General features: G+C 41.3%; 2 protein-coding genes across 2 annotated transcripts; both read left to right on the top strand.

Annotated features, from left to right (window-relative positions):
• Window positions 1-4574, top strand: LOC104454680 (beta-glucosidase 17). Its single transcript, XM_010069596.3, has 13 exons — window positions 1-159; window positions 272-341; window positions 437-495; window positions 850-925; window positions 2431-2508; window positions 2580-2667; window positions 2784-3036; window positions 3147-3262; window positions 3441-3661; window positions 3760-3791; window positions 3904-4006; window positions 4103-4211; window positions 4307-4574. The coding sequence occupies exons 1-13, from the start codon at window positions 16-18 to the stop codon at window positions 4512-4514; spliced, it is 1557 nt and encodes a 518-aa protein (XP_010067898.3). The 5' UTR covers window positions 1-15; the 3' UTR covers window positions 4515-4574.
• Window positions 4575-19765: 15191 nt separating this feature from the next.
• Window positions 19766-24093, top strand: LOC104454679 (O-fucosyltransferase 20). The gene is made up of 6 exons (XM_010069594.3): window positions 19766-20827; window positions 21074-21242; window positions 22061-22150; window positions 22442-22725; window positions 22856-23114; window positions 23623-24093. Exons 1-6 carry the CDS (start codon window positions 20154-20156, stop codon window positions 23860-23862), a joined length of 1716 nt encoding a protein of 571 aa, XP_010067896.2. The 5' UTR covers window positions 19766-20153; the 3' UTR covers window positions 23863-24093.
• The last annotated feature ends 809 nt before the right edge of the window (window positions 24094-24902 follow it).

Genomic DNA, 24902 nt, shown 5'->3' with positions numbered 1-24902 from the left:
TGCATCGGCTTGTTGATGATCACGGCCACTTTCTTGGGTTGCAGTTGTGGTCGTGAGGATCCTGGTGTGGCTGGAGTCAATGGGGAGGACGACAAGATCATCAACCGGACGAGCTTCCCATCTGATTTCGTATTTGGAGTGGGATCAAGCGCCTACCAGGTAATCAGCGTGAAGATGGACGAGGCATGCAATGTTGATGCGTTGAGACTGTACGCACGTGCACTGCTGGATCAAATGCTTTCTTCTAATTTGTCGGGTTTTGCGTTACTAGTCTGAAGGAGCAGCGGACCAACAGGGAAGAGGGTTGAGCATTTGGGACACCTTCACCGAACTCTTTCCAAGTTAGATGCACACTACCTTTTTGGGTTAGAACAAACGGTTTTTTTAACCTTCAACGTACATGTGAACGTAATTGTCGTTTCCCCTTCTTCCCCAGATAAGATTAGCGATCACTCTTCCGGTTTTATAGCTGATGAATTCTACTACAAGTTCCAGGTAACGTGCGCTAAATTAAAGAAGTCATTTCGAGATGCAGTATTGCAGTGTGGGACCACATTTGGGTCGTCGTCTTTGAAGACAGCGATGGAGGCTTGACTAACATTTTCCATTTGCTTCACTAATCCCTCCCTTCTAACTTGATGCACGTGATGCATGCCCTTGTCTCCTTTCCACAGCGACTGGTGGCCGCAAACCATGACAATCGACACCACAAGTAGTTTATAGAAATAATCTGTTGAGTCATGTGTTGTTGCTTAATAATTGATTTTCTTCCATGTGTGTTCTTTAATAGTCATGTGGATGTACAATTTCCTGGCAAGTTATGTATGGGTGCAAATTTTTTATATATAGGAGGACATAAACCTGTTGAAAGCAATGGGATGGGATTTTTTCAGATTCTCCATCTCGTGGCCTCGTATCGCACCTCGTAAGCTCACTCTCATGCACCCTCCTTTTATCTTATTCCGACATAATTAGGGCAAAAGAACGCTTGAAGTGCCATAACTTTGGCCAAAGGGACACTTAAGTGCCATAAACTTACGAAAGCGTACACTTAAGTGCCAAATTCGAAAAAAACGGATCACGCCACTCCGGCCAAAACGCCAACGTGGCGTTTTTCCGCGAAGCGCGCCCAAAATGACGCCGTTTTGCATGCGACGTGGCCAAACGGCGTCGTTTTGGCCGACGTGGTAAAAAGAAAATTAAAAATTAATTAAATTAATTTTAAAATTAAATTTAGTTAAAATAATTATTTTAAAATTAAATTTATTTTAAATATTTTAAAAATAATAATTTAAAAAACTTTAAAAAAATTTATAAAAAAAAAGGGAATGGGGGAGGCGGGCCGGGGATCGGCCCTCGGCCGCCGGGAAGGGCGGCGACGGCGGGGAGGGTCGGCCGGGGTCGCCAGGGCCCTAGCCGGGGCCGGCGACCCCGGCCGACCGGCGGTGAGGGCTCGCGAGCCCTCGCCCCAATCCGGGGGGCGAGGGTCACGGCCCTCACCCAGATCCGGCGAGGGTCGGTGGCCCTCGCCCGGCCGGGCCAAGGGCCGCCACCCGCCGGGGTCGCCCCCGGGCGGCGGCCTTGGCCTTGGCCGGGCGAGGGCCGCCGACCTCGCCGGATCTCGGGCGAGGGCCGTGCACCCCAGATCCGGCGGCGAGGGCTCGCGAGCCCTCGCCGCCGGCCGCTGGGTCGCCGGCCCCGGCCGTGGGCCGGCGACTCGGCCGACCCTCCCCGCCGTCGCCGGCTCTTCCGGCGGCGGCCGAGGGTTGATCCCTCGGCCCGCCCCCCTGTTCCTTTTTTTTTTTAATTTTTTAAAAGTTTTTTAAAGTTTTTTAAATGATTATTTTTTTAATTATTTTAACTAAATTTTATTTAATTATTTAATTATTTATTTTTTTTCCACGTCAGCCCGAAATGACGCCGTTTTGGCCACGTCAACGTGCAAAACGGCGCCGTTTTGGCCACGCTTCGCCGGAAAAACGCCACATTGGCGTTTTGGTCGGATTTTGGCCGGATTGGCACTCAAGTGATCCATTTTACTCCGATTTTGGCACTTAAGTGTACATTTTGTAAGTTATGGCACTTAAGTGTCCCTTTGGCCAAAGTTATGACACTTGAGGGGTCCGCGAGTCACATAATTAGGCTCCTCCTGTTAACGTCAAGGAAAAATATGATCCTTCGTACACCATGTAGACCAACACCATTTGGTTCGAGACTCACACACTGTTAATGACTCGATGCATGTAATTATATGCCTTCCTGACCATTGTCCCCACAACAGATTACCATATATTCTCTTTGGTCTCTCTACATTTACAATTAGTCATGCCGAAACAAATATGAACTGCGGTTTTGCCCTGCGCTCAACTCTCGTGCATGCACTATGAAGCGCATAATTAAATCATTCGGATGGTATCTTTTATATACTAGATGGGAAGATAAGCAAGGGAGTCAATAAACAAGGTGTTGCCTTTTACAACAATCTCATCGACAGCCTACTTGCTGAGGGTAACCTCTACTGTCTAGTCCTTCACGACTCATTGAATTGCTCTTTCCAACGTGTAGTAAACTTTGAGCAGGCATCCAACCTTTTGTGACATTGTTCCATTGGGATGTTCCCCAAGCACTTGAAGATGAGTATGGTGGGTTCCTGAGTCTTAATATTGTGTAAGCCTTGAAATATTGTTGACTTGGAGTTTCTAAAAATTGTGTGCACATGCATCCCTTGAACTAATTGCCAATCTTAATCAAGTAACACCTTGATCATTTGGGTTATTTACTAGGGAGGACTACGTTGATTATGTAAACTTTTGCTTTCAAGAGTTTGGTGATAGAGTGAAGCATTGGGTGACACTAAACGAGCCCAATTACTTTACAATGTTTGGGTATGCCACGGGTGACTATGCACCTGGTCGATGTTCTAGTTACATAAATAACTGCACAGCCGGAAATTCAGCAACAGAACCTTACATCGTTGCGCACCATTTGCTTCTTTCTCATGCGGCAGCAGTGAAACTGTACAGGGACCACTATCAGGTACATGGACACCTATCTTGGTGATTTCCCCTTATTCTTTCGGCAAACTATTGACTTGGATATGCACGTTTAGACTTGACTAATTGTTTCGTGCATTGATACACAATCAGGCTGCTCAAAATGGGAAAATAGGCATGGTCATTGCAACTTACTGGATGACCCCTAAGTATTCAACGAACGTCAGCAGGAAGGCTGCCTCTAGAGCTTTTGACTTTCAGTTTGGATGGTATGTATTTTGTTTATAAGAAAGTAGGTAGGCTTTATGAGATGCTAGATATGCATTATGAACGAGTCACAGAAGCAACTGATTTAGCAATTGTACCTCAACAAACGAGTTATTGTGTAACTTCCTCAGCAATTTTGTGTGTCCCGTTAGTAAGTGCATTGCGCGTTGATGGTGTAAGGTTTGCTCATCCTATTACCTATGGTGACTACCCCAAGTCAATGAGGAGATATGTGGGCGAGCGGTTACCCAAATTCACAAAAACACAGTCGGAGGCGCTAAAAGGTTCTCGTGACTACATGGGGGTAAATTACTACACAGCGAGATACGTGGACGAATCCGCATCCCCTTTTACCTCTCTCAATCTAAGTTACACCACTGATTGTCATTGTAATATGACTGGTGAGCATGCACCACCTTTGCCCAAATATTTTATCCCCTAGTGTTCTTCTTCAATTGATTCCCTAACGAACTTTGTTTATTATCTGTGATGCTACCAGTTGAGAAAGATGGAATTCCGATTGGCCAACCGGTAATGTGTCTACACAAGCATGAGAAAGAATCTTATACATAATCAATTGTTCACGCATTAATCGCATGCTAAGAATAATGCTAATATAGATATCAACTAAACAAAATTGCAGACTGCCGAGGAATGGCTGTACATATACCCAAAGGGTATCAGTGAGTTGATGCATTACGTGAAGAAAAACTATCAGGATCCGACCATTTATGTGACCGAGAATGGTAAATAAATGTATCTATGTCACGGACGGTGACTTTGCTTGGGTTGACCGGTCACCTAGTAATTTGCCTTCCATACATTGTTTTGTCCAACCACAGGAATGGCAGATGCAAATAACAAATCGTTGCCGCTTGAAGATGCACTTACAGATAGATTGAGAATAAGTTACTTTCAGCAGCATCTCTCGAATCTCTCCAAGGCTATCGAGTAAGTAATTCGATATCAGTATTGGGTATGCATAGATGGTAAACAATGATGGTATTTGATAAAAAGTACTATATACACGAATTCGTTGTTGACAGGGAAGGAGTGAATGTAAAAGGATACTTTGCGTGGAGTTTCCTAGACGACTTCGAGTGGGCGGAGGGTTATACAACCCGATTTGGCCTCGTATTCGTGGATTATGGGAATGGACTGAAGCGATACATGAAGCACTCCGCGTATTGGTTCCAAAGTTTCCTACAAAAGGATAATGCAACCGTTAACTACTCCTTGCGGAGCGATGCCTAGCAGATTTACTTCTTGCTTGATCGTCGTCTTCATCAATATAAATGAGTGGAGAGAGTAATCATTGGGATTGTTTCTTCAAGTGAAACAGATTGGATTTCTATTTACCTTGAGGATAACGGGGCTGCGTCCCTCCAACGCTTCTTGTTGCCAAATGATAGAATGAATTATTGGAGTACGACGGTCTTATTGTCAGATGAATTATTGGAGTACGACGATCTTATTGTCAGATGAATTATTGGAGTATGACGGTCTTATTGTCAAATGAATTATTGGAGTACAACGGTCTTATTGTCAGATGATACAATTAATACTGATAACATCATCTTTTTGGACCAAACTTTCGTTAGTATGATGCATTTAGAAGAGGCCGTTGCTTGTATTGTACATTTGCCATAGCCCCTTGACATCAATAACGATCAAACATTATTTTTTCCTATTGCACGATGATAATATTTCTGCCTTTGCAAAAATTAGGTTTTCTCTATCAAATTGGTTCGGGTCTTATCAAATTAGTTTATTTGGTCAAACAAAGATAAAAATAATAATTAATCCGATAAAAACACAATACAGTTTCCTGATCGAATTCTTGATAAGCACTTTGCACCATGGAAAACAAGCATGGCAGCCGAGTTTTAAGTCTACTAGCCAGAACTTCAGCAACAACCTTAATGATAAGACTACAAAGGCTTCTAGGGCAGTGTTGGTCAAGATTTCAAGGTTGGGAAGCTAAGGAATCGGTGTAATCTCTGTCTTTGTTTATCTCTAGATTGAGGGTCCCTGATTCAAAAAACTTCTGCACCTCTTGGAACACATCTTTAATATTACACCCATTTTCATGGTCATATAGGCAGGCGATTCATACAATCTGGGCCTGTTTGCCTTAAGTGATCCCAGTTCAAAAACAGCTTTCTGAACTTCCTTCATAGTAACATCCCTAGTCTAAGCATTACTACCTTCAGCATTCCCCAAAACGGGACAGTTTGCAATAACTGGTTTGAAGTTTCGTGGCCTCTTCATAAAACCGTGCAGTAATCTGCTTGAGTTGCTGTGATTCTCTGCACCGTTCTTCATCGGAGATTGTATTATTTGGTATTTGATAAGTCTAAGAGATTTCGTTATGTTTGGAACAAAGTGGTAATAGACAATGGGAGGTCCACAGCGACAATAGCGAAAAAATTGGTAGTACCACAATGGGAAGTCTTCAATTCTGCTGATAAATTTGGTTGGCACCCAAATGTTAGCCTATGCTCCAAGCAAATGGGAGTACCACAAGGTGTGAGCTAGATTCACAAGCCTCAGAAAAAATTAGTGGAGAATTACGGTTCTACCAATTGCTCTCGACCTCTAGGCTGGGCGTAGTCTAACTTGTTGTTGCTCAGCATGGGTTCGGACACCATTTAACCATTCTAGGACTTTATGATCCATTACAACATACTGGAATTGTATAATCAGGTAGCTACCGAGGAGCTAATATGTCAGAAAATTTTCACAGGAATCACAGTTTCACTTTAGTCGTAGCTTTGTTGCGTACAGATATTTTAGTGCCTCTTTCGTTTAATCAAAGGGAGGATAGGCCAGAAGCGGTAAAAGAAAAGGAAATGCCTTGTTGATGGATTTTAGACAATTGGTGGTTTGGAACCATGACAGAGATCATTTCGTCGTAATTCACGGGAATCATCGATGACGGTATCATCACGGCTTTGCTATTCTGTTACGCTGGTTCCAATGATGCAACGTGCTGCTTCCGATTGACTGGTGCCAATAGAGTAATTGGAAGTCCTACGTTATTCATCTTCTGTCAGTTTCGCTTTCAAGAGATCTGCAAATTTCTTTACAAGGTAAGGAAGAATAAAGCAAACTATGCATGTCCATGGCTGCTTCCATTCTTGGACTCTGGATGGTGACAAGCTTTTGCCAATCTCTTTACATGTTCAATGTCTTCTTTTCTATTACCACTCGCTTCTTTTTTTCCCTTCCTTCTTTCTTTCTTTCTTTCTTTTGGACATAAGCCAACCCTCAAACTGTATTAAAACCTTTTCCAGTGTCTTGCCTTCCCCTCCTTAGCCATGGACATCATAGCCACGGTAACTGCTGAAATGGCTAGATCCTCTTTCACCTTTGTCATCTCGAGAATCAAAACCCTTTTGAAGCTCCGCAGAGATGTCAAGACACTCCAGGACGAAATGAAGAAGCTCACCGAGCAAAAAAAAAAGAATCAGGGTTGAATTCGATCGAAGAGAAGGGAGGTTCCCTACTTTACAAGTTAACGAGAGGCTCCCGGATGTTCAGGAGCTCGAGCATGACATGGGCCCCATGCTGGACGATGGCCCTGCTCATTCCTCCGGTGCTCCTGGTCGGAACATCTACTTCCGACACTGGCAAAGCGGAAGCCTTTTTAAAGAATTGATCCGCTCATGCAATTTCCAAGCGACGCTGCTGGAAAAGAATTGATCAGCTCATCGAATTCATATACGACGACAGTACCAACAGGATCGCGGTTTGAGGAATGGGAGGCATTGGGAAGTCGATGCCGCTGGCAAACCTGGACAACGTTTGCGAATGTCCCAAGACCGAATCCTTTGATAGAGTCATATGGGTAAAAATTTCCAAGGTCTCAGTCTCTACTGGCCGAGAGGCGGAACCTAGAGTTTGAGCATCGGGGCGGGACGACGCCTGGGAGAATATTTTTTCATCCCCATTCGACTCCACACCTTAATCTTCAAAAAAGAATTCGAGGAATAGTGAGTTTTACCCGAGTCAAGAATAATGTGATAATAATGTTGAAGGAAAATTGTCAAAAAAGTTTTACACTTGTTAAATGGCGATTAATTTAGTCCTAAATCTTTCAATTACATCAATTTAAATTCAACCATATTGAGATTTTATCAATTTAGTCTTTCCAACCAAAAGTCGGTGACGCAAGTGTTAATAATCTTAACATGCCGCGGTCAGTAGTGATGTAAGTGCTAATCGTTTTATATGTTACGATCGGCATTGATTTTGATAATATTTAAATTATTTTTTTTTTTTTTTTTTTGTTTCTTTTCTCTTCTTATCCTTTCTTATCCTTTTTAACTAGGGCTAGCAGCACAGCCTCCGGCGAGTGCCAAGGCTAGCCAGTCTCATTAGCCTTCACCTACATGAGGGTAGCCGAGCCTTCACCACAATAAAAAATAATAATAATAATAAAAGAAAAAAATAAAAGGGAAAAAAGAAAAAAATTCAAAATTAAAAATAAAAAGTTCGAAAAATTACAAAATTCATTCATGTTAGCTTTGACTAAGTCACATGGAATAGCTAGCGATCGGCCAACATCCACATTAGTAATTTTTTACTAAAATTGGCTGGAACAACTAAATAGAAAAATGGTCAAAAAATTTTAAGATTAAATTGGAATAATTAAAAGAATTATGACTGAATTGACTATGTACATCAAATTTATGACCTTTTCTTCTTCTTTTTTAACAATTATTCCATGATATGAATACATGACAACCTTCATTATATGAAGACTACGCACGCATGCCTGTGTTCTCAAGTTGATCGTAGTAAACCTTAAAAGGAAGAGCTACGCCCATGAGAGCAAATATTGGCAATGGGGTTTTCTCTTGAAATATTGCGGGGCCTATGCAAATATATCTTTCTCAAAAATCACTGGCTCCCCCAAACGGTGGTGGTAATCTTTTCCAATAACAATAATCCGAGAGGACTGATTGAGAGTAGGAGTCGAGCTTTGCCGATGTGGGCCTCTGATTTAGTCTGGGCCACCCCTTTCTTTGGACGAGAATAGGGGCTGGATATACTTTCCTCCTCCTCTTTCCTGATTCTTGTCGAGAATATTGGCTTCCTTCGATTACCGCCAGGATTCCTTTCTCATTAATTTTCGTCCTTAACGGTGGTGGCATCATCTTTTCAACCTTGCCCAGAAAGAATCATATGTATTCGGCCCAGCCCAGCCCATATTAGCTGAATTTCCCATCTTCTTGTACCTTGCTGAAATTCTTTTTACTTTCCCCACTTAGATTTCCTACACAGGGCGGGGCACGGTGGAATTCAGCTACTGTAGTCCACCACCGGGCCAATGACATTATTCAATGCGCGCATCTTTTAAAAAGCCTAATTGCAATGGAATATAAATATTTCTATTTAGAGTTCAATTCCTAATTTTTTATGTAACAATTATAATCAAATAAATCGTCACAATTTAAATGTTAATAATATCACACCATCAAGTCTATTGTCGAATAATCCATATAGCTTGCTAAATAATTTAAAACATTTGCTGAATGCTTTCCAGATAAAAAATCTCTTTAAATTGAGAAATAACTTAATTTAAGGGGCAACATTCACATGTTCTATTCGTTTCAAGGAATTGAAGGAAAGAGAGAGAGAGGAGAAACCCCACACATCGAGGAAATTTGTCTCGAGGGGTTTGAATCCTAGGTGACTAGGACCACCGCCCCGTGTTCCAACCCTACTTCAACACCATCAACATCATCACCGAGTTAAACAGTTCCGACAAATTCAACATTCTTGACTCCACGTGGCCCGTGTTAGGCATTACCAATTTTGCAGTAAGTTAGGGTCGTGAATCTACAATAGCTTGTCTATAAGCAACGCCAAGTTGGAATTACTAGAGCTACAATTTCCATTGTGTTCAATAATCGGATCAAAGCGAGAGGCTTTTGTAATTTTACCTCATAATCTGAATTCGGATAATAAAGAGCAGACTCATTTTATCACAATTGAAATTACATAAAAATGTACCTAGGATAATTAAAAAGGCATTGTTTATTAGTTGTGGAATAAACCAGAAAGTTCTTACATAACTCAATTGTGTTTGGTAAATTATAGAAAGGGAAAATTTACAAACTTTAATGCAATGAATAGGTCTTGTGGCAACCTTGAGAGCATGAGTCTGCACAAACTCTAACCTTATTCACATCTACTTCAATTTTCTTGGTGTTTTCAAACATGAAAAAAAGTAATTAAAAAAGTCGCTTATATCAATATTGAAATCAATTTTTTTTTTTTTTTTTTTAAACAAGAGCATATATTGAAGTACAAGGAAATGAAATGATTTAGTATGCAAAAATCCTCTCCTAATTTAAATATAAGAATGAAGAACTTATAAAGAAACAAGATTATACAATTTTTTTGAATTGGACGAGAAGCTATGTTTTATTTTTTATCTTGATGCGAAAATTATTACCTAGTAGTTCAAACAACTAGACAAGAAACAACTAATATTGCAATGCTCTAATGCCATAGACATAAAGTACCTTCTTTTGCAACGATTGACACAGTGCATATTGCATTCCAAAGAGTTGGGTCAAAGGCACACAAAAAAAAAAAAAAAAACACTTAATCCAAGTATATATGGCGTCGGCACTAATGGACAACCATAGTATCAAAGCTGCCACGAACATCATTGACCCATTCTCTTGGATGTTCTTACCTTCATGGCTATTCTCATTTAATTTATTCTTTGCCTCTCTCACACAAGCAACAAGTTTTGATAGCTTTGTGATATAGGGTAGTGATGTGTTGAGAAGAAGCAGTGCAGCACCCTTATATAGTCAAAAAATGATGAGTGAGAGAGGGGCTAACAACAAATTAGGTGTAAATAGCCATGAAGGTAACAACATCCAAGAGAATGGGGTCGAAAATGTTTGTGGCAGCTCTAATACTATGGTCGGCCATCAGTGTTGACGCCACATAAATGCGTGATTAAGTGTGAAGTGATCTGTATATTTGACCTCAACCCATTTAAATGCAGTGTAGACTGCATCAATCATTGCAAAGGAGGGCCCTTTTTAAGTCCTAAAGTATTGCTCAAACTACCATCCAAGTAATAATCTTCACATTGAGAACAAAGATGAAACATAGCTTCTTGAAAAATTCATAAAAATCAAGAAAGCCATTATATAATCATTTCATTTCTGGACTTCAATATATGCTTTTGTTAAAAGAAAATCAATTTCCATCTTGGTATAAGCGACTTAAAAAAAATTGCCATATTTAAACAACATCAAGAAAGTAAAAGTGGATATGAGGAGGTTAGAGCTTGTACAATTCATGCTCTCAAGTTGCTAGAAGACCTATTGATTGCACTAAAATTTGAAAACTTTCCTTTTTCTACAATTAAAAAAAGGCAATTGAGTTATGTAATAACTTTGTTGTTTCCTTCCACAACTAATAAATATTGCCTTTTTAATTATCCGAAGTACGTCATTGTGAAATTTTAATTGTGATAAAATGAGTCTACACTCTAATATCTGAATTTAGATCATGAGACATAATTACAAAAGTCAAGTAGACTCCAATTCCAATCTGATTATTGAACACAATGGAAAGCTTTAGTAATGTCAACTTGGCCTTACTTATGGATGAGCTCTTGTAGATTCGCAGCCCTAACTTGCTGCAAAATTGGTGATGCCCAACATGGGCAGATGGAGTCAAGAATGTTGGATTTGCTGGAGCCATTTACGTTGAAGTAAAGGGGTCGAAACACGGCGCATGAAGTCCTCTGGAAGATTTCCTTGACGTGCAGAGTAAAAAACAGAGAGGGAAGAAAAAAAGGATGGAGCAATAAGTATAAGAGGGACAAATCGTTCATGGAATAGCTTAAAATTTGGAGAAATGACGAGCTTTTTGTCTAGAAATTTCAATACTTGAGAGAGAATTGGACGAAATCTAGAGAAGTTATGGTTGAAGTCGCTACAAAGAAGACAGAAAATTAGAGCAGCAAACGAAGCCCGAATATTTTTCAAATGGACAGATGTCTCCTTTTTCTTTTCCTTCATCACTTAAATTCAATTGTTCCTACTTAATGAAAATTTTATCTAGAAAGTATTCATCAAATATTTTAAATTATCTGGCAAAAACTCTCGAGACTATTTCAATTGCTGGATAATGATATTATTAACACTTAAATTTTAACAATTTATTTTAATCTAATTGTTACATAAAAAAAATTAGGGATTGAATTTAACCCTAAAGGATGTGTGAATAATGTGATGGTTGATTGCGGTAGCTAAACTCCATGCGTGCCCTCCCCTGCATAGGACATCTAAGGGTGCGTTTGGATGGGCATTTAGAAAGCCATTCAGCCCCCAAAGCCCCTTCAGCCAAAATAAGGGTGTTTGGCAACCCCCTAAATGAGCTTTCAAATGAAAATGGAGTCCTTGGAAATGCTGAAAATATTTTTTTCCTTCCTAAACTACCCTCATTAATTTTTCATATTTCCATTATTGTCCCTATATTTATATTTTTTTTAAATGAAAAAGGAGCAGCAGCTCTTCGCCGGCCGGAGGGCGACGGCGGCGACCTAGATGGCGGCGGCGGCCGTTGGCCGAGGTCCCCGACCTCGGGCGAACCTCCGCCGAGGGTCGCGCGACCCGGCCGAGGGCCGCCGGAGGTCGCCCGACCTCGGGCGACCCTCGGCGAGGGTCGCTCGACCCAAGGGCCACGCGACCCGGGCGGCCGCCGCCGGGTCTCGCGCCACGACCCCGGTCGCCCGAGGTTGGGCGACCTCCGGCGGCCCTCGGCTAGGTCGCGCGACCCTTGCCGGAGGTCGCCCGACCTCGGGCGACTCTCGACGGCGACGGCCGTCTGTGGTTGGACCCTTCGCCACCGGCGAAGGGTTTAGTTGATTTTTCAAAAAAAAAGAAAAGAAAATATATATATACACATTATACCCATCAAAAGCTCCTTGCAAATGTTCTTCTTACCAAACACACATTCAACACAAAGTTCATTTGCAAAATTTTTTACCAAATAATATTACATTTTTCCCAAGTAACTTTGGGCTTTCAACATTTGCGGACTTAGGCTCCGTTTGGGAACCACTTCCCAAAGCCCTTTCGAGGCTTAAACATCCTTGGGCAAATGCCGGCCCGTTTGGCATTCGTTTTTGGGCCGGCATTCCCCAAAGGGTTTAGCTGATTTTTCAAAAAAAAAGAATTAAAAAAAAAATATATACACATTATACCCATCAAATTTTTCCTTGCAAATGTTCTTCTTACCAAACACACATTCAACACAAAGTTCATTTGCAAAATTTTTTACCAAACACTATTACATTTTTCCCAAGTAGGCTTTGGGCTTTCAAGATTTGACGGCATTGGAGGTCGCCGGAGTTCGCCGCTGCCCTTGCCGGTCAATTATTTTTAAAATTTTTCAAAGTCTCACAAAGGGCTTTGCAATTTACCAAAATGCATTTTGAACCAAACGCAGCAACCGGGAAAGTTAAAAGCAGTGAAAGTACAAGAAGATGGGACTCTTGGCAAATTTCAGAGGGGGTGGGGGCCGACGAAGTAAAAAGGGAAACATGGGCAGGGATGGGGTGAACCCATATGATTCTTTCTGGGCAAGAAAGGTGGGCAATCGTGCGCACTTAAGGACGAAAATGAATCCCATTTTCCTCCACATCATTATCATATTATTCTTAACTTGGTTAAAGCTCGCTTTTCCTCGAAAATGTATACATAAAAGTATCTTGGTGATTATCCCTCCTTTCAGCAAATTATTGAGTTGAATGCGACTGTTTGGGCTTGACCACTGTTTCCTGTATTGATATAGAATCAGGCTGCTCAAAATGGGACAATAGGCATGGTAATTGCAACTCACTAGATGACCCCAAAGGTATTCGATGAACACTAGGAAGGTTGCTTCTGGAGCTATTGACTTTCAGTTTGGAAGGTAAGAATTTAATTTATCAGAAAGTACGTGTGATTTTTACTCCCCCTGCTATATGTAAGATGCTAGATCTGCATTATTAAGCAGTCACGGAAGCAACTAATCTAGCAGTTTCACCTCAACTAAAGATTAATTTATTTCCTCCCTCAGCAATCCCATACGCGTCGCATGAGGAAGTGCTACTAGTCTAATTTATTAATAAGATTATTTCAGTTAGGCATTAATTTCAACCTCATCTCCATTCAAGACTTCATTTCAAAAACCTCCCCCAGAGTTTTCACAGATCAAATGATGAAGTTTTCATGAAAGCTATTCGATCATTTGTGTCCCGATCACTACTAACTCTTGCTCATGTATGTGGCTTATTACCATGGTTGAAGTCTTGAAGAGACGAGATCACGTTTGATTAGGCAACAATATCAACCGGTTGAGGAAAATTTAATTAAAAATTTAATTAACTTAGACTTTCACAATGTAAATACAAAAAATGACATACATCATCTCAAATTAGGGGACAAATGTAACATTCTTTTCTGGGCCCTAGCGATAAGTAAAATCAACTCAATTTTGTATGCATATGAAATAGCATCCAATGGATAAGATAATATGTCAAGGACTTGAAAAAAAAAAAAAGCTGTGGGACTTCCCAAAAAGCTATGCATTGGACTGAGATCAAATAATTTGTCAAAGATTAAATTAAATTTAACTTTGAAATTTAGAGCCGTTTAAAAAGAAGCTTATCAATGAGATCAAATGTGACAAGTACCGGCATGGCACAACCTACCCATTGAGGCAAAAATGTTTTCCTCTAATGAGTAGGATTAGGGGCACTTGTTCGTAAAATAATCGGAACAAACTGTCCTCTATCAATTACAAACATAAGTCCTCCCAAATTCATGTCTCGGACAACATTTCACGATTAAATTTTAAACAATTGAATCTACATGAATTTCAGTTAAGGAGCTGCCATTAGCTTTTTTTGGTCGGTCAGAAACCAAGTAAGATATGAAGAGATATTTTACTATTTGCACAACCAGAGACTCTAGATTTGAGAACTTGATTATATTAATTCTAAGAAGTAATGCATTTTTAGTACTTAAACTCAATTAAATGCTAGCTAAAGCCATAGCAACCTATCGAAGAATTCTTAGGTCTCGTCCTAACCTTCCAAGACAAAGAAAAACATCAAATATATTGAAATGCGCAACAAAGTATAATTAAAAAAAAATCAAACATCCTAATATTGTTCTTAAAAAGAAAAAGGCAATCTGAAATAAAGAATCCTATTCTAAAGCTCTAAATCTTATACAATTTTAAATTTTAATATTTAAGAATTTCCCATTTTCCTGAATTTTAATATCTTATTTATTTTTAAATATTTGGGGATTTTTAAAATTTTTAATTTTTAAAGATTTTTGGAATTTTTTAATATTTCTACAATTTTTCTGAAAAAAATTTCATTTCATTTTATATTTAATTTTACTTACGAATTTTCGGACTTTTTATCTTCTTTTTTTATAGACTTTCGAAATTTCTTAGTATTTTCGAATTTTATAATCTTTAATTGATTTTTCTATTTTTTTTTTCAAATTTAAAATATTTTATTAATTTTAAGGACTTTCTAAGACCATTGACCCGACCCTTATACCCAGATCCGACCCGAGTCGGATTAAAACTGATTTTTTTTAATACCTTTATACATATTTTTTTGGATTTTCCCCTATTTTCCTATTTTTAGTTTTTCTCCTCGCTTTTGTCTCTTCTTCCTTCACTTCTTCTTCCACCTCCAGAAGCGCTCGTCCTTCCTAGTTCCTGCGACCTCTATTCTTCTTACCGAACCAAAAATATACTTCCACGCATCATGCCACCATTTTATCATCCACCTACGCCACCACTGGACCACCAACAACCACCAGTCATCTATTTCGGCTAGCATTCATCATTTCCGGCCAAGCATTCTTAGTGGATAACCCCAATTTAGGTTTAATACTTCATCCCAATAGGGGATGCCCATACTTGTGCATTTTATCTCTCTTAACTCGGATGCCGACCGCAAATAAGAGAAAACACTGCCTCGAACAACCTTGAACCGTAGGCTCGCTTGAGCGGGAAGATTGGGTCTGGCAAAAGGAAGAATGCATTGACTCCGATTGAGGATTTTTCACCAAATTGCATGAAAACATAGAGAAAAACACAAAAAAAAAAAAAAATAAATAAATAAAAAATGAGACGAGATTCAACCAACACAGAAGAAGATTTGAAACTGTTTAAACGTATAAATGCCTTTGATTTTCTTTTAAAAAATTTCATCAAACACTTGTTTGCAACCTAGCAAATGAGATAATGCATTGTTTGATTTGGACGACTCTAAATCAGCAATATCTTTCGAAGGCCAGCTTCAGTTTGTAACAACAAATCATGGTTCATTCGTTTGAGAGTGTGTTCCTAATTTCAACAAAACAAGGGAAAGAAAAATGTATGGGAGGAGGTTTACCTGATTGGGAATGGAGACCGTGAAGACCAAAACCGGCTGGAGGTGATAGAAAGTACTTTTTTTTTTTTTTTTTAACTTCGGTCTTGCTTTCTTCGGTACGCGACCGATCTTCGCTCCAGACAGCGAGAAATGACTTTCGGCCACCCTCATTCTTCCAACCTCCAGCAGCCGGCTTGCTTTCCCTCTCTCCCTCTCGGCCTTCTCAATGGCCGACCTCTCCCTCTGCTCTCCGGCTTTTTTCCTTTTTTATTCAGCGAAGCTTCTCTCTCTCTCTCTCTCTCTCTCTCTCTCTCTCTCTCTCTCTCTCTCTCTCTCTCTATTCGGGTTTTGGCGAGCATGCCGGCCACGCCCTTTACTTGCCAGTTGCCAACGTCCCTCACGTCTCCCACGCCTCCACGAATCTTTTCTGTTACGTCATTAAGGAACTTCTAGAAGTGCGGGGGTGCCACCGAGGAAGAAGGGCCAGCAAAGGGGCTGAACTTCGGCTCTTTCGTTTAGTTTTGATGGGCCCAAGGAAAAACCGCAAAAGAGATGGGCTGGATCGTAAAAAGCAAGATTGGCCCAAGATATTAAAAGAATGGCCTGGGCACAAGGGCTTGGCAAGTCCGAAATTTGCTGAAGAAAAAAGGGCTTCGAATTTATTATCATTTATCGTACTCCTTTTTATATCTTTTTCTTATTATTAATATCATTATTTTTTGTTCAATTTTCTTGTTTAATTTTTATTATATATATTTAATATTTTTTAAAAAAATATTTTTGTAAAACGAATGAATACTTAAAATATTTACAAAATTCAGGTGTCAATGCCGCATTTAGGAGAAAATTTATAATAGATGGCAACTGATTGGCCCCATTTTCTTTTTTGGTCTGGTCCAACCATATTCTATATTTATTTTACAAGTCACTATGTGTGTTATGTGTCGTGTGCAAAACCCTACTCCCTTACTCATGCCTGTAATAGGTTGAGGAATTTTTTCATAAGCATTCCATGATTTGGATACACGACAACCTTCAATATATGATGATCAGGCATGCTTGCATCCTCAAATTGCTCGTAGTGAACCTTAAGGAAAAGCTACGCCCATGAGAGCAAACATTGATAATGGTTACTCCCTTACAAACTTGTAATATTGAAGGTAAAGAATGAGCGGCATATGTGACTTGTCAAAGCCAAAGTCAGTCTTTGGTAGTAATAAGAAGGGGTAGATGGATAAGGTGGAATCAAACGGTGAAGTTGTGGAACAAGGTACATTGGCATTTAACGAATAATTATTTGATGGGGCGCCACTGTCAGATGATCGCTATCGCAAAGTGGAAAAGGGGGAGGAGGACACCCACATTGACAGAAGAGAGACGGGGCGAAGCAAACAAGAGAGGAGAGGACGATAATGAGTGAGGTTTTGTATTTCAAGTTCGACCCGACACCTTCAAGAAACCATTTCATGTGGAGTGCCGCAATAATGCCGAGAGAGAGAGAGAGAGAGAGATGCCCCAGCTTTCATGGACACAGAACTATATCATGTGGGGGTGTTCAAGAGGGTGCACATGGGAGGAGACAATGGTCACATGTAAGAAGCAGAGCCCTTTTTTATCCCTTTGGTCCCTCCTTCTGAAACAATCTCTGTCTCGCTCGTATCCCATCCCCTCCCTCCCCTCCCATTATTCCCTCATCCCCACCGCAGCAAGTGAATTCAACACATTGAATGACAACAGAAGACATACGCTCTCTCTACACTCGCAAAATAAATAGCATGAAGTGCATTCACGTGATTAGGGTTGATGGCAATTGGTGGTTGGACAACAAAAGGCTACTGAAGAGCTGGTAGACCTCCTAATAATACACCGGGTGAAACTACCAAAGTTGGGAATTCCCATCCACCCCAATGGTACCATTATCATATGGCAATGATCACACTTATAATTGGAGTTGTTAAGTGAAGCATTCTCAATATCCTCCGCACCATACATATCCTTGACTATTCTGTATCCTTTTGTACGAAATATAAATACAATCCTCTCGTCTTAGTTTGGAAATAACATCCGCGTTACACATTATCTAAGTTATGAAGGATCCATAGGACTACAATCGTTATTTTACGATGATAACTTACATGTCAAATTGCAATGGGGTACATGCCTTGCTCTACTTATGTGATAAACACTAGTGTCAGAAAAGAGAGAGAAGACAATGCTGCATTTTCATGGCGCGTGTTCATCTTCCTGTCGTTGACTAATTGTATCTTGGTAAGCGATTCGCTTAGAAATCTATTGTGTTATTTATCAAGGGTTCTTCAACAAGAAGATTCTATTGAAGCTCATGCCTACGCAAAAGCAGACAATAATGGGGGATGCGGCTTAGAAAGAGATGATGCTCCGAGATTATTTATATAATCGTAAGCTGTGCGGCACAGCTACATTGATAAAGCCGACGAACCATAAAAAATGCCGCACTTGATGATGAAGTAGGAGGAATGTTAGAGGGCTTGGGGAGCAGTAATGGATTGTCCTTTTGACCTGGAGATTATGCTCCTAACCTTGCATTTGTTTTCTTTTAACAGTCCACCCACGATGAAAGATTGAATCAGAAATACGAACACGTGGCTGGGAAGCACTTGGACTTTTTCGATCGGCGGGTGATATCGGGCATCATCATCATCTCTCCTCCACCACAATTCAACGATGCAGTCACAGTTATTCAGAATTACTCACCGTCGGGAAGGAAGGAGATGATGGAGAGGGGATGCCATCTCTGCATGTTGCGGCACTCTCCTCTCCCTTTAAAGAAAGGGTGCAAAAGGCGACAGCGTGGCAGGGAATGCCAGCTGGGGGGCTGTCGTTGGGACCCTCAAAAACAGCTGAAAGGGGTTACTCGGCCCCTCTTTTTTCCTTTTCTTTCCCTTAGTTTTTGTCGATGTTTTGGTGTCGCTGAATTCTCGGTGGAATGGCGGATTGTCAAATGTTCTGAAATATGAAAAGATAAAGGAAAAAAAGGGGAGGTGGGAGGTGGGGAGGACAGAAGAGGTGGAGCTGGCCACGTACAAGACGACACGCTTCATTCTCGAGAAGTGAGACAGCCCCCAGACCCCCGCCCCTTGCCCCCGCGCCCCGAGTTTCAAAACGACGTCGTCGTCATCGACGCATCCCCCATTCCCCCAACTTTCAATACGTCATCGACACGCGGCACTGGAGGGTTTGGTGTAATGGCCTTGGGTTTGAAATGGTAATCGTACCGAGTCAAATACGGCACGGCACTCCCACGCGAATCCCCCGAACTGTTCCTTGATTATCGTTATCGTTATTTGGGGAAATAGAGATGAGGATTAGGGACAATTTTTTTTTTTTTTAATGTCATCCCCTTCCCTTCTTTTCTCCTTTGTCTTATCGGATGTCTCGCGACTACTTAACTATAGCGATAATTCAAAATCTCTTTATCATTAACCATAAAAAGTAAAAAAAGACACTTACCAAATCAACTCAATTCATGATAATTCGATCATCATTTGGCAACATTAAGAAGCAATAAGCTTTTTCTTAAATTGAGGTGTGGGACAAATGATTCGCGAATATCATTAGTCACGAGCACATGCCTTTATTTGATTGGAACTCGAAAATAAAATTGTTGAGGAAAAGCAACATCGTGGTGGCAATCAAAATGGGTGAGCTAGAAAGCTAGAGAAGGGTAAATGGAGTTTGGTTTTTTTACTGGAACGTAAATGGATTATTAATCATGAATTAGTCGGGGGGGAAACCGAAGAAGGGGCAAATTAAGAAACACTGGGATGAGGAGGCGGATGATGATGAAAACGAGGGTGGAAGTGGTGCATTTACGAGTTTAGTGCAATGATGGTGGGGAAAGAGCGGGGGGCTGTTTTCTTTCCTTCCCTTTCAGCTTAGCTGGGAACAACCTTTGATGGGAGTAAAATTCTAGTTTGGCACGTCAACATCGGATTGGTCAATACATTTGAAAGCCAGGGGGGGGCGCATTCGACGCAGGTCGCTTGGCCCGGTTTTGAAACCGCCGCCGCAGCAGCAGCAAGCAATGTTTGAATCCAATATTTAAACTAGTAGCTAGAAAAGAAGAAGTAGAAGGAGAAGAAAAATTCCCCCCCAGGCGGAACGCCACAGGCAACGCAACACCACACAAACCCCACCCTCCTAACGCTTCAAAAACACGAGCCACCTTTTTCCGTCTCCCCTGTCTTCCTCGATACCGCGTCTCCCCCTCCTCCCCCCCCGTTTTATTTTTTCTTCCCAAGACTTGACCTTCTCTCTCGCTATCTATCTCTCTCTCATCCCCTCTTCTCTGAGACAGACGCGACGCGTTAAAACGAGGGCAGACCAGACGGCCTGCGCTTCCTCTTCATCCAGCGCTCAGGCAAGCGAGCAAAGCAAGCCAAAGCCAGGCACGCTCTGTTTTCTGCTCTCTGTCTGTTTCTTGGTAAATGGCCAAACCCAAGAAGAAGGTCTCCTACATCTCAGTCCCTTCCCAGATCATCTCCTCTCTCTCCTCCTCCTCCCTCCAGTCCCTCCTCGTCTCCCCCACCAAGTCTTCTTCCCAGCCTTTCTCCTCCTCCTCCTCCTCCTCCTCCTCTTCCTTTTCCTTCTCCTTCCCTTCCCTCTCCTACAAAAGCCCCCGACTCTGGTTCTTGGCTCTCTTCCTCGTCGGCCTTCTCGGCATGCTCGTGGTGGGCTTCAACCTCGATCCTCTCACCCCTTTCTCTCCATACCCCTGTCCCACCTCCGATGGCTTCTCCAGATCGCAGCTCGGCATCTCCTCCACTGTCCCCGACCCCAGCGCTCAGACCAGCCAGGTTCTGAATAGCATTGAGGAACGACAGCCCTCCATTTCCAGAAATGCCAGCTTTCACGAGGAGAGTGAGTTCTGGAAGCAGCCGGACGGCCTGGGGTACCGCCCCTGCTTGGAGTTCACTCAGGAGTACAGAAAAGCTAGCCCGGGGATAGTGAGGAACCGGAGGAAGTATCTGATGGTGGTGGTCTCTGGTGGTATGAATCAGCAAAGGAACCAGATTGTGGATGCTGTGGTCATCGCTAGGGTTCTTGGAGCTTCTCTCGTCGTCCCAATCCTGCAGGTCAATGTCATCTGGGGAGATGAAAGGTCTCTTCTTGCCTCAACCTCTGCTCTGCATCTCGGATTTCTCTCTTTGCCTGATCTATTATATTCAAGTTGCGGACGATGCATCTTGATCTCGTACCATTTGGTTCGACTCGATTTGTTTGGGGCTCAGTCCAGTTGTACTCGTGCTCGGCTTTCTGAGTCTCTTCCTTCTTCACAGAAGCTCCTTGGACATTAGTATGCACCCCTCCATGTTCTAACGTTTGCTTTCTCGTTTGATTCTTGCAGTGAATTCTCTGATATATTTGATTTGGATCACTTTAAGAGGGTTCTCGCCGATGACGTCCATGTAGTTTCATCGCTGCCATCCACACACATAATGACACGCCCGGTGGAGGAGAAGCGGACTCCTCTTCATGTCTCCCCTGCTTGGATTCGTTCGCGGTACCTCAAAAGGGTAAGAATCTGCACTTTGGATTTCAGCATTATATCTTGACTTCCAGTTGTTATATGACTAGTTTTTTTTATAAGGGGCAAAACATATGAGAGGAGAATTCCCCGGTCGCTATGAGTGGGCACTTCAACCCACATTTTTCATGTGAAAGATTCTAAGGACTGAAAAGCAGGGTGGGCCTTGTAACAGTGGCTTTTGTGTGAATCTACAACTGTTATGCGATGGCAGTTGCAGAAGCATAACAGTTTACCAAATGGAAACATCCTTTCCTTCTTTCCTTTTGGTCCACGGAGTTGTCATAATCTATTCAAGTTAGGAAGCTATATCTCATAGATAAAATGAGCTTTGTCTGTTGAGTTCTTAGGAAAACATGCTTGGGCAAATGGGCCAACTGATTGAAGAGACAGCCCTATCATGGTTACATATCTTGTGGGATGGTATCCTGTGTATCAGACATGTATTGGGCACCACGTGTCACCCTGTAGAGTTTTTATATTTTGAAGTTCCAACATATAGCCGATTTTCCTTTTGTCACACATGGCTTTTCTTCTCAGAAAATCGATTATCATGCTTTACTTACACATTGGCAATGTATTCAATGCATGAGATACTTTCTCATCAAATTGACTCCAGCAGAATGGATGTTGCCTGGAATATATGCTTGGGGACCACATGGTAGACAAATTGAAAATTTTGTGTAGTTCACCGTTTTGGTGCCTTTGTTAAGTTTACAGAGAAAATTTTCACTTTGAGGTTAAAAAGTCTAGGTCGTAGGAAATATATGAATATGGATCCTTAGATAGCTTCCGTTGCTTCTGCAGCTCAACAGAGATGGTGTTTTGCTCCTGCGAGGTTTAGACTCGAGGCTATCTAAGGATCTTCCTTCAGATCTCCAGAAGCTGCGATGCAAGGTAGCTTACATTCTGCACTACATTTCAAATTTTTGTTCAGATGTTTGTTGTTGTTGTTGTTGTTGTTGTTACCAAAGGAAGATTCTTGAAGTCTAGGCTAGAAATGCTGTGGATTGCAGTGCCTATTGTGCATTTGTATAAGAGCTCAGTATGCTCCCCATGGTTCAAAAGAGTCTATGCAATAAAATTAGTCGGAAGGCCTGATAGTCTGTCTGTGGTTTTCTCAAATATAGCTAAGCTCAACTAAGTCAGATACACTATAGAATCTGATTTCTTATTTATTTGCAACAGGTGGCCTTTCATGCATTGAAGTTTGCTTCGCCAATTTTGGAAATTGGTAGCAAGATTGCAGAGAGGATGAGCAGCAAAGGGCCTTACCTAGCTTTACATCTAAGAATGGAGAAGGATGTGTGGGTGAGGACTGGTTGTCTTCCTGGTTTGAGCCATGAGTATGATGAAATAGTAAGCAATGAGAGGAAGCAGCGGCCAGAACTTCTCACTGCAAGATCAAACATGAGCTACCATGACCGAAAGTTGGCTGGTCTCTGCCCATTGAATGCATTGGAGGTCACCAGGTGAGTGCTGAAATTCGATAATGAATTACCTTGAGAGTGCCAGTGGCTTATTGTGCACTGATTTTTTCTATGCTCCCCATATCATCAATTTTTGTTGACATTATTCGATGAAATTTGATGTGTCTGTTAGGCTGCTTAAAGCTCTAGGAGCCCCAAAAAGTTCACGGATCTACTGGGCTGGAGGGCAACCACTGGGTGGTAAAGAAGCTCTGAGATCATTGATTGAAGAATTTCCTCATTTATATAACAAGGAAGATCTTGCTTTACCTGGAGAACTAGAGTCATTTGCCAACCGAGCCTCTTTTATGGCTGCCATAGACTACATAGTCTCCGAGAGGAGTGATGTCTTCATGCCATCCCATGGTGGGAATATGGGGCACGCCATCCAGGTTTGCATCTAGATAATAATTTCACTCCTTTCTTATTTATCGGACTTGGTCCTTTAACTGTCATGCTATAGTCTTTTGACCAAAGTACACTCCGACGGTCATGAAACTTGGAATTACTTAGTGCCTTGGCTGGATTTTTGAGTCTCCACTATGTTTGTACCATTCAACACATTTGTTGATCTCCAAGAGAATGGACAGAAAGACAAACTTTAGGGTTCTAAAACTAAATTCTTTACTAATCCCATTCACATTGCATGGACTACTGCAGCTGCAAGAGTTACATAGCCTTTACTTTTTTGAGAAATTTAAGGGGAGTTGTTGCCAATGAAAGCAAACATACAAACTGTTTATACCTGGAAATCCACGCGATAAAGTGCCTTTAAATTTTACATTGTGGAAAGAGGGAATTCTCAAAACCTCTGCAATCTGAAAATTTCAATGACTAGGACTAAATCTGAACATGGAAAGTTTTCATGAGTTTTAATTGGTGGTGTTTCTATCTAAACAGGGACACAGGGCTTATTTGGGGCACAAGAAGTATATAACACCAAACAAAAGGCAGATGCTTCCTTTTTTTATGAACTCCTCTATTCCTGAAGAAGATTTTAACAGAATCATCAAAGAATTGCATCGGGATTCATTAGGGCAGCCCGAACTCAGAACAAGCAAAAGTGGAAGAGATGTTACCAAGTACCCTGTCCCCGAGTGTATGTGCAACAGCTCAAATAAGACTCATTCGTCAATGTGACAAGTGAGATACCCAAGAGGTTGGGGTTGATGCTTCATAAGAAAAGAAATTAGGTTTGAGCAGATTGATCTGGGTTAGAGCCCCTGGAGAACCTGGTAGGGCAATGACGATCCTTTGAACTGTCATCAGAGATAGACAAGTTTGGTGGACCTGAAATTTGTGCCATGCATGATGAATGAAGCTGCTCATCCATGAGATATGAGAATAAGATCTCTATACTGCATTATTTTTCATTCTTTACTTTAGAGTAGGTATTGTTGTATTTTGATCATTCTTTGTAGTATTCCAAATAGCATTATATCGCATCTCTAAATGTAAATGTAAATATGTAGTACTTTGTATAGAATAAAATAATAATTAGGATTTTGCTGTACCACACTTGACGGATTTACTTGAGTTATAGCTTTATTATCGCAGTTTCAGATAGATGCCTTTCGGTCTACAGGATGGTGCTATTTGTGCTTGTTGGGAGCACGAAACCTGCGGTTAGTAAATTATGTGGCATGAATAAGAGGGATGGCATAATTGACAGGTAGTATAGAAGCTGCACGAGATAAGTGATGTGCATTGTGCAGTGCCTAGTCCAATGCGCGATATTCTGTGGAAAGGTCATAAATTGGTCTGGCCTGTCATTGAGACTGAGTGTCGTGGACTGGAGTTAAGTCCATGGTACGAGTCATGAGAACTCTTTCAAGAGGCCTACCGTGAAGAACAATGCTCACTGGTCGGTGCTGACAGTGCTTTCTACTGGGGCAGCTTCAAATTTGTTCAATAAAGACTGTCTATAAGCTGCCCGAATGCATTCCATCTTTGTTAAACGTCCAAATGCCTAAAAAATTGCGGTAGCTGAAAGGCGTTCCATTGGGAAATAAAAAATCCAGAGTCAAACCCTTCAAGTGTAAATGTCACCTGTGCAAATGAAGAAGTCCCTGGAAAAGACTTGAACAAGTTTTTCCGCCTCCATGGGCAGCTAGTCGCACCTTTTTTTAACTTAAGAGTGCTTCGCCTTGGGCTGCAAGAACTCCTTGATTTTGACTAAT

The sequence above is a fragment of the Eucalyptus grandis genome, chromosome 7, assembly GCF_016545825.1.
Source record: "Eucalyptus grandis isolate ANBG69807.140 chromosome 7, ASM1654582v1, whole genome shotgun sequence".
Lineage (NCBI taxonomy): Eukaryota > Viridiplantae > Streptophyta > Magnoliopsida > Myrtales > Myrtaceae > Eucalyptus > Eucalyptus grandis.
This window is presented reverse-complemented; position numbering and strand designations above follow the sequence as displayed.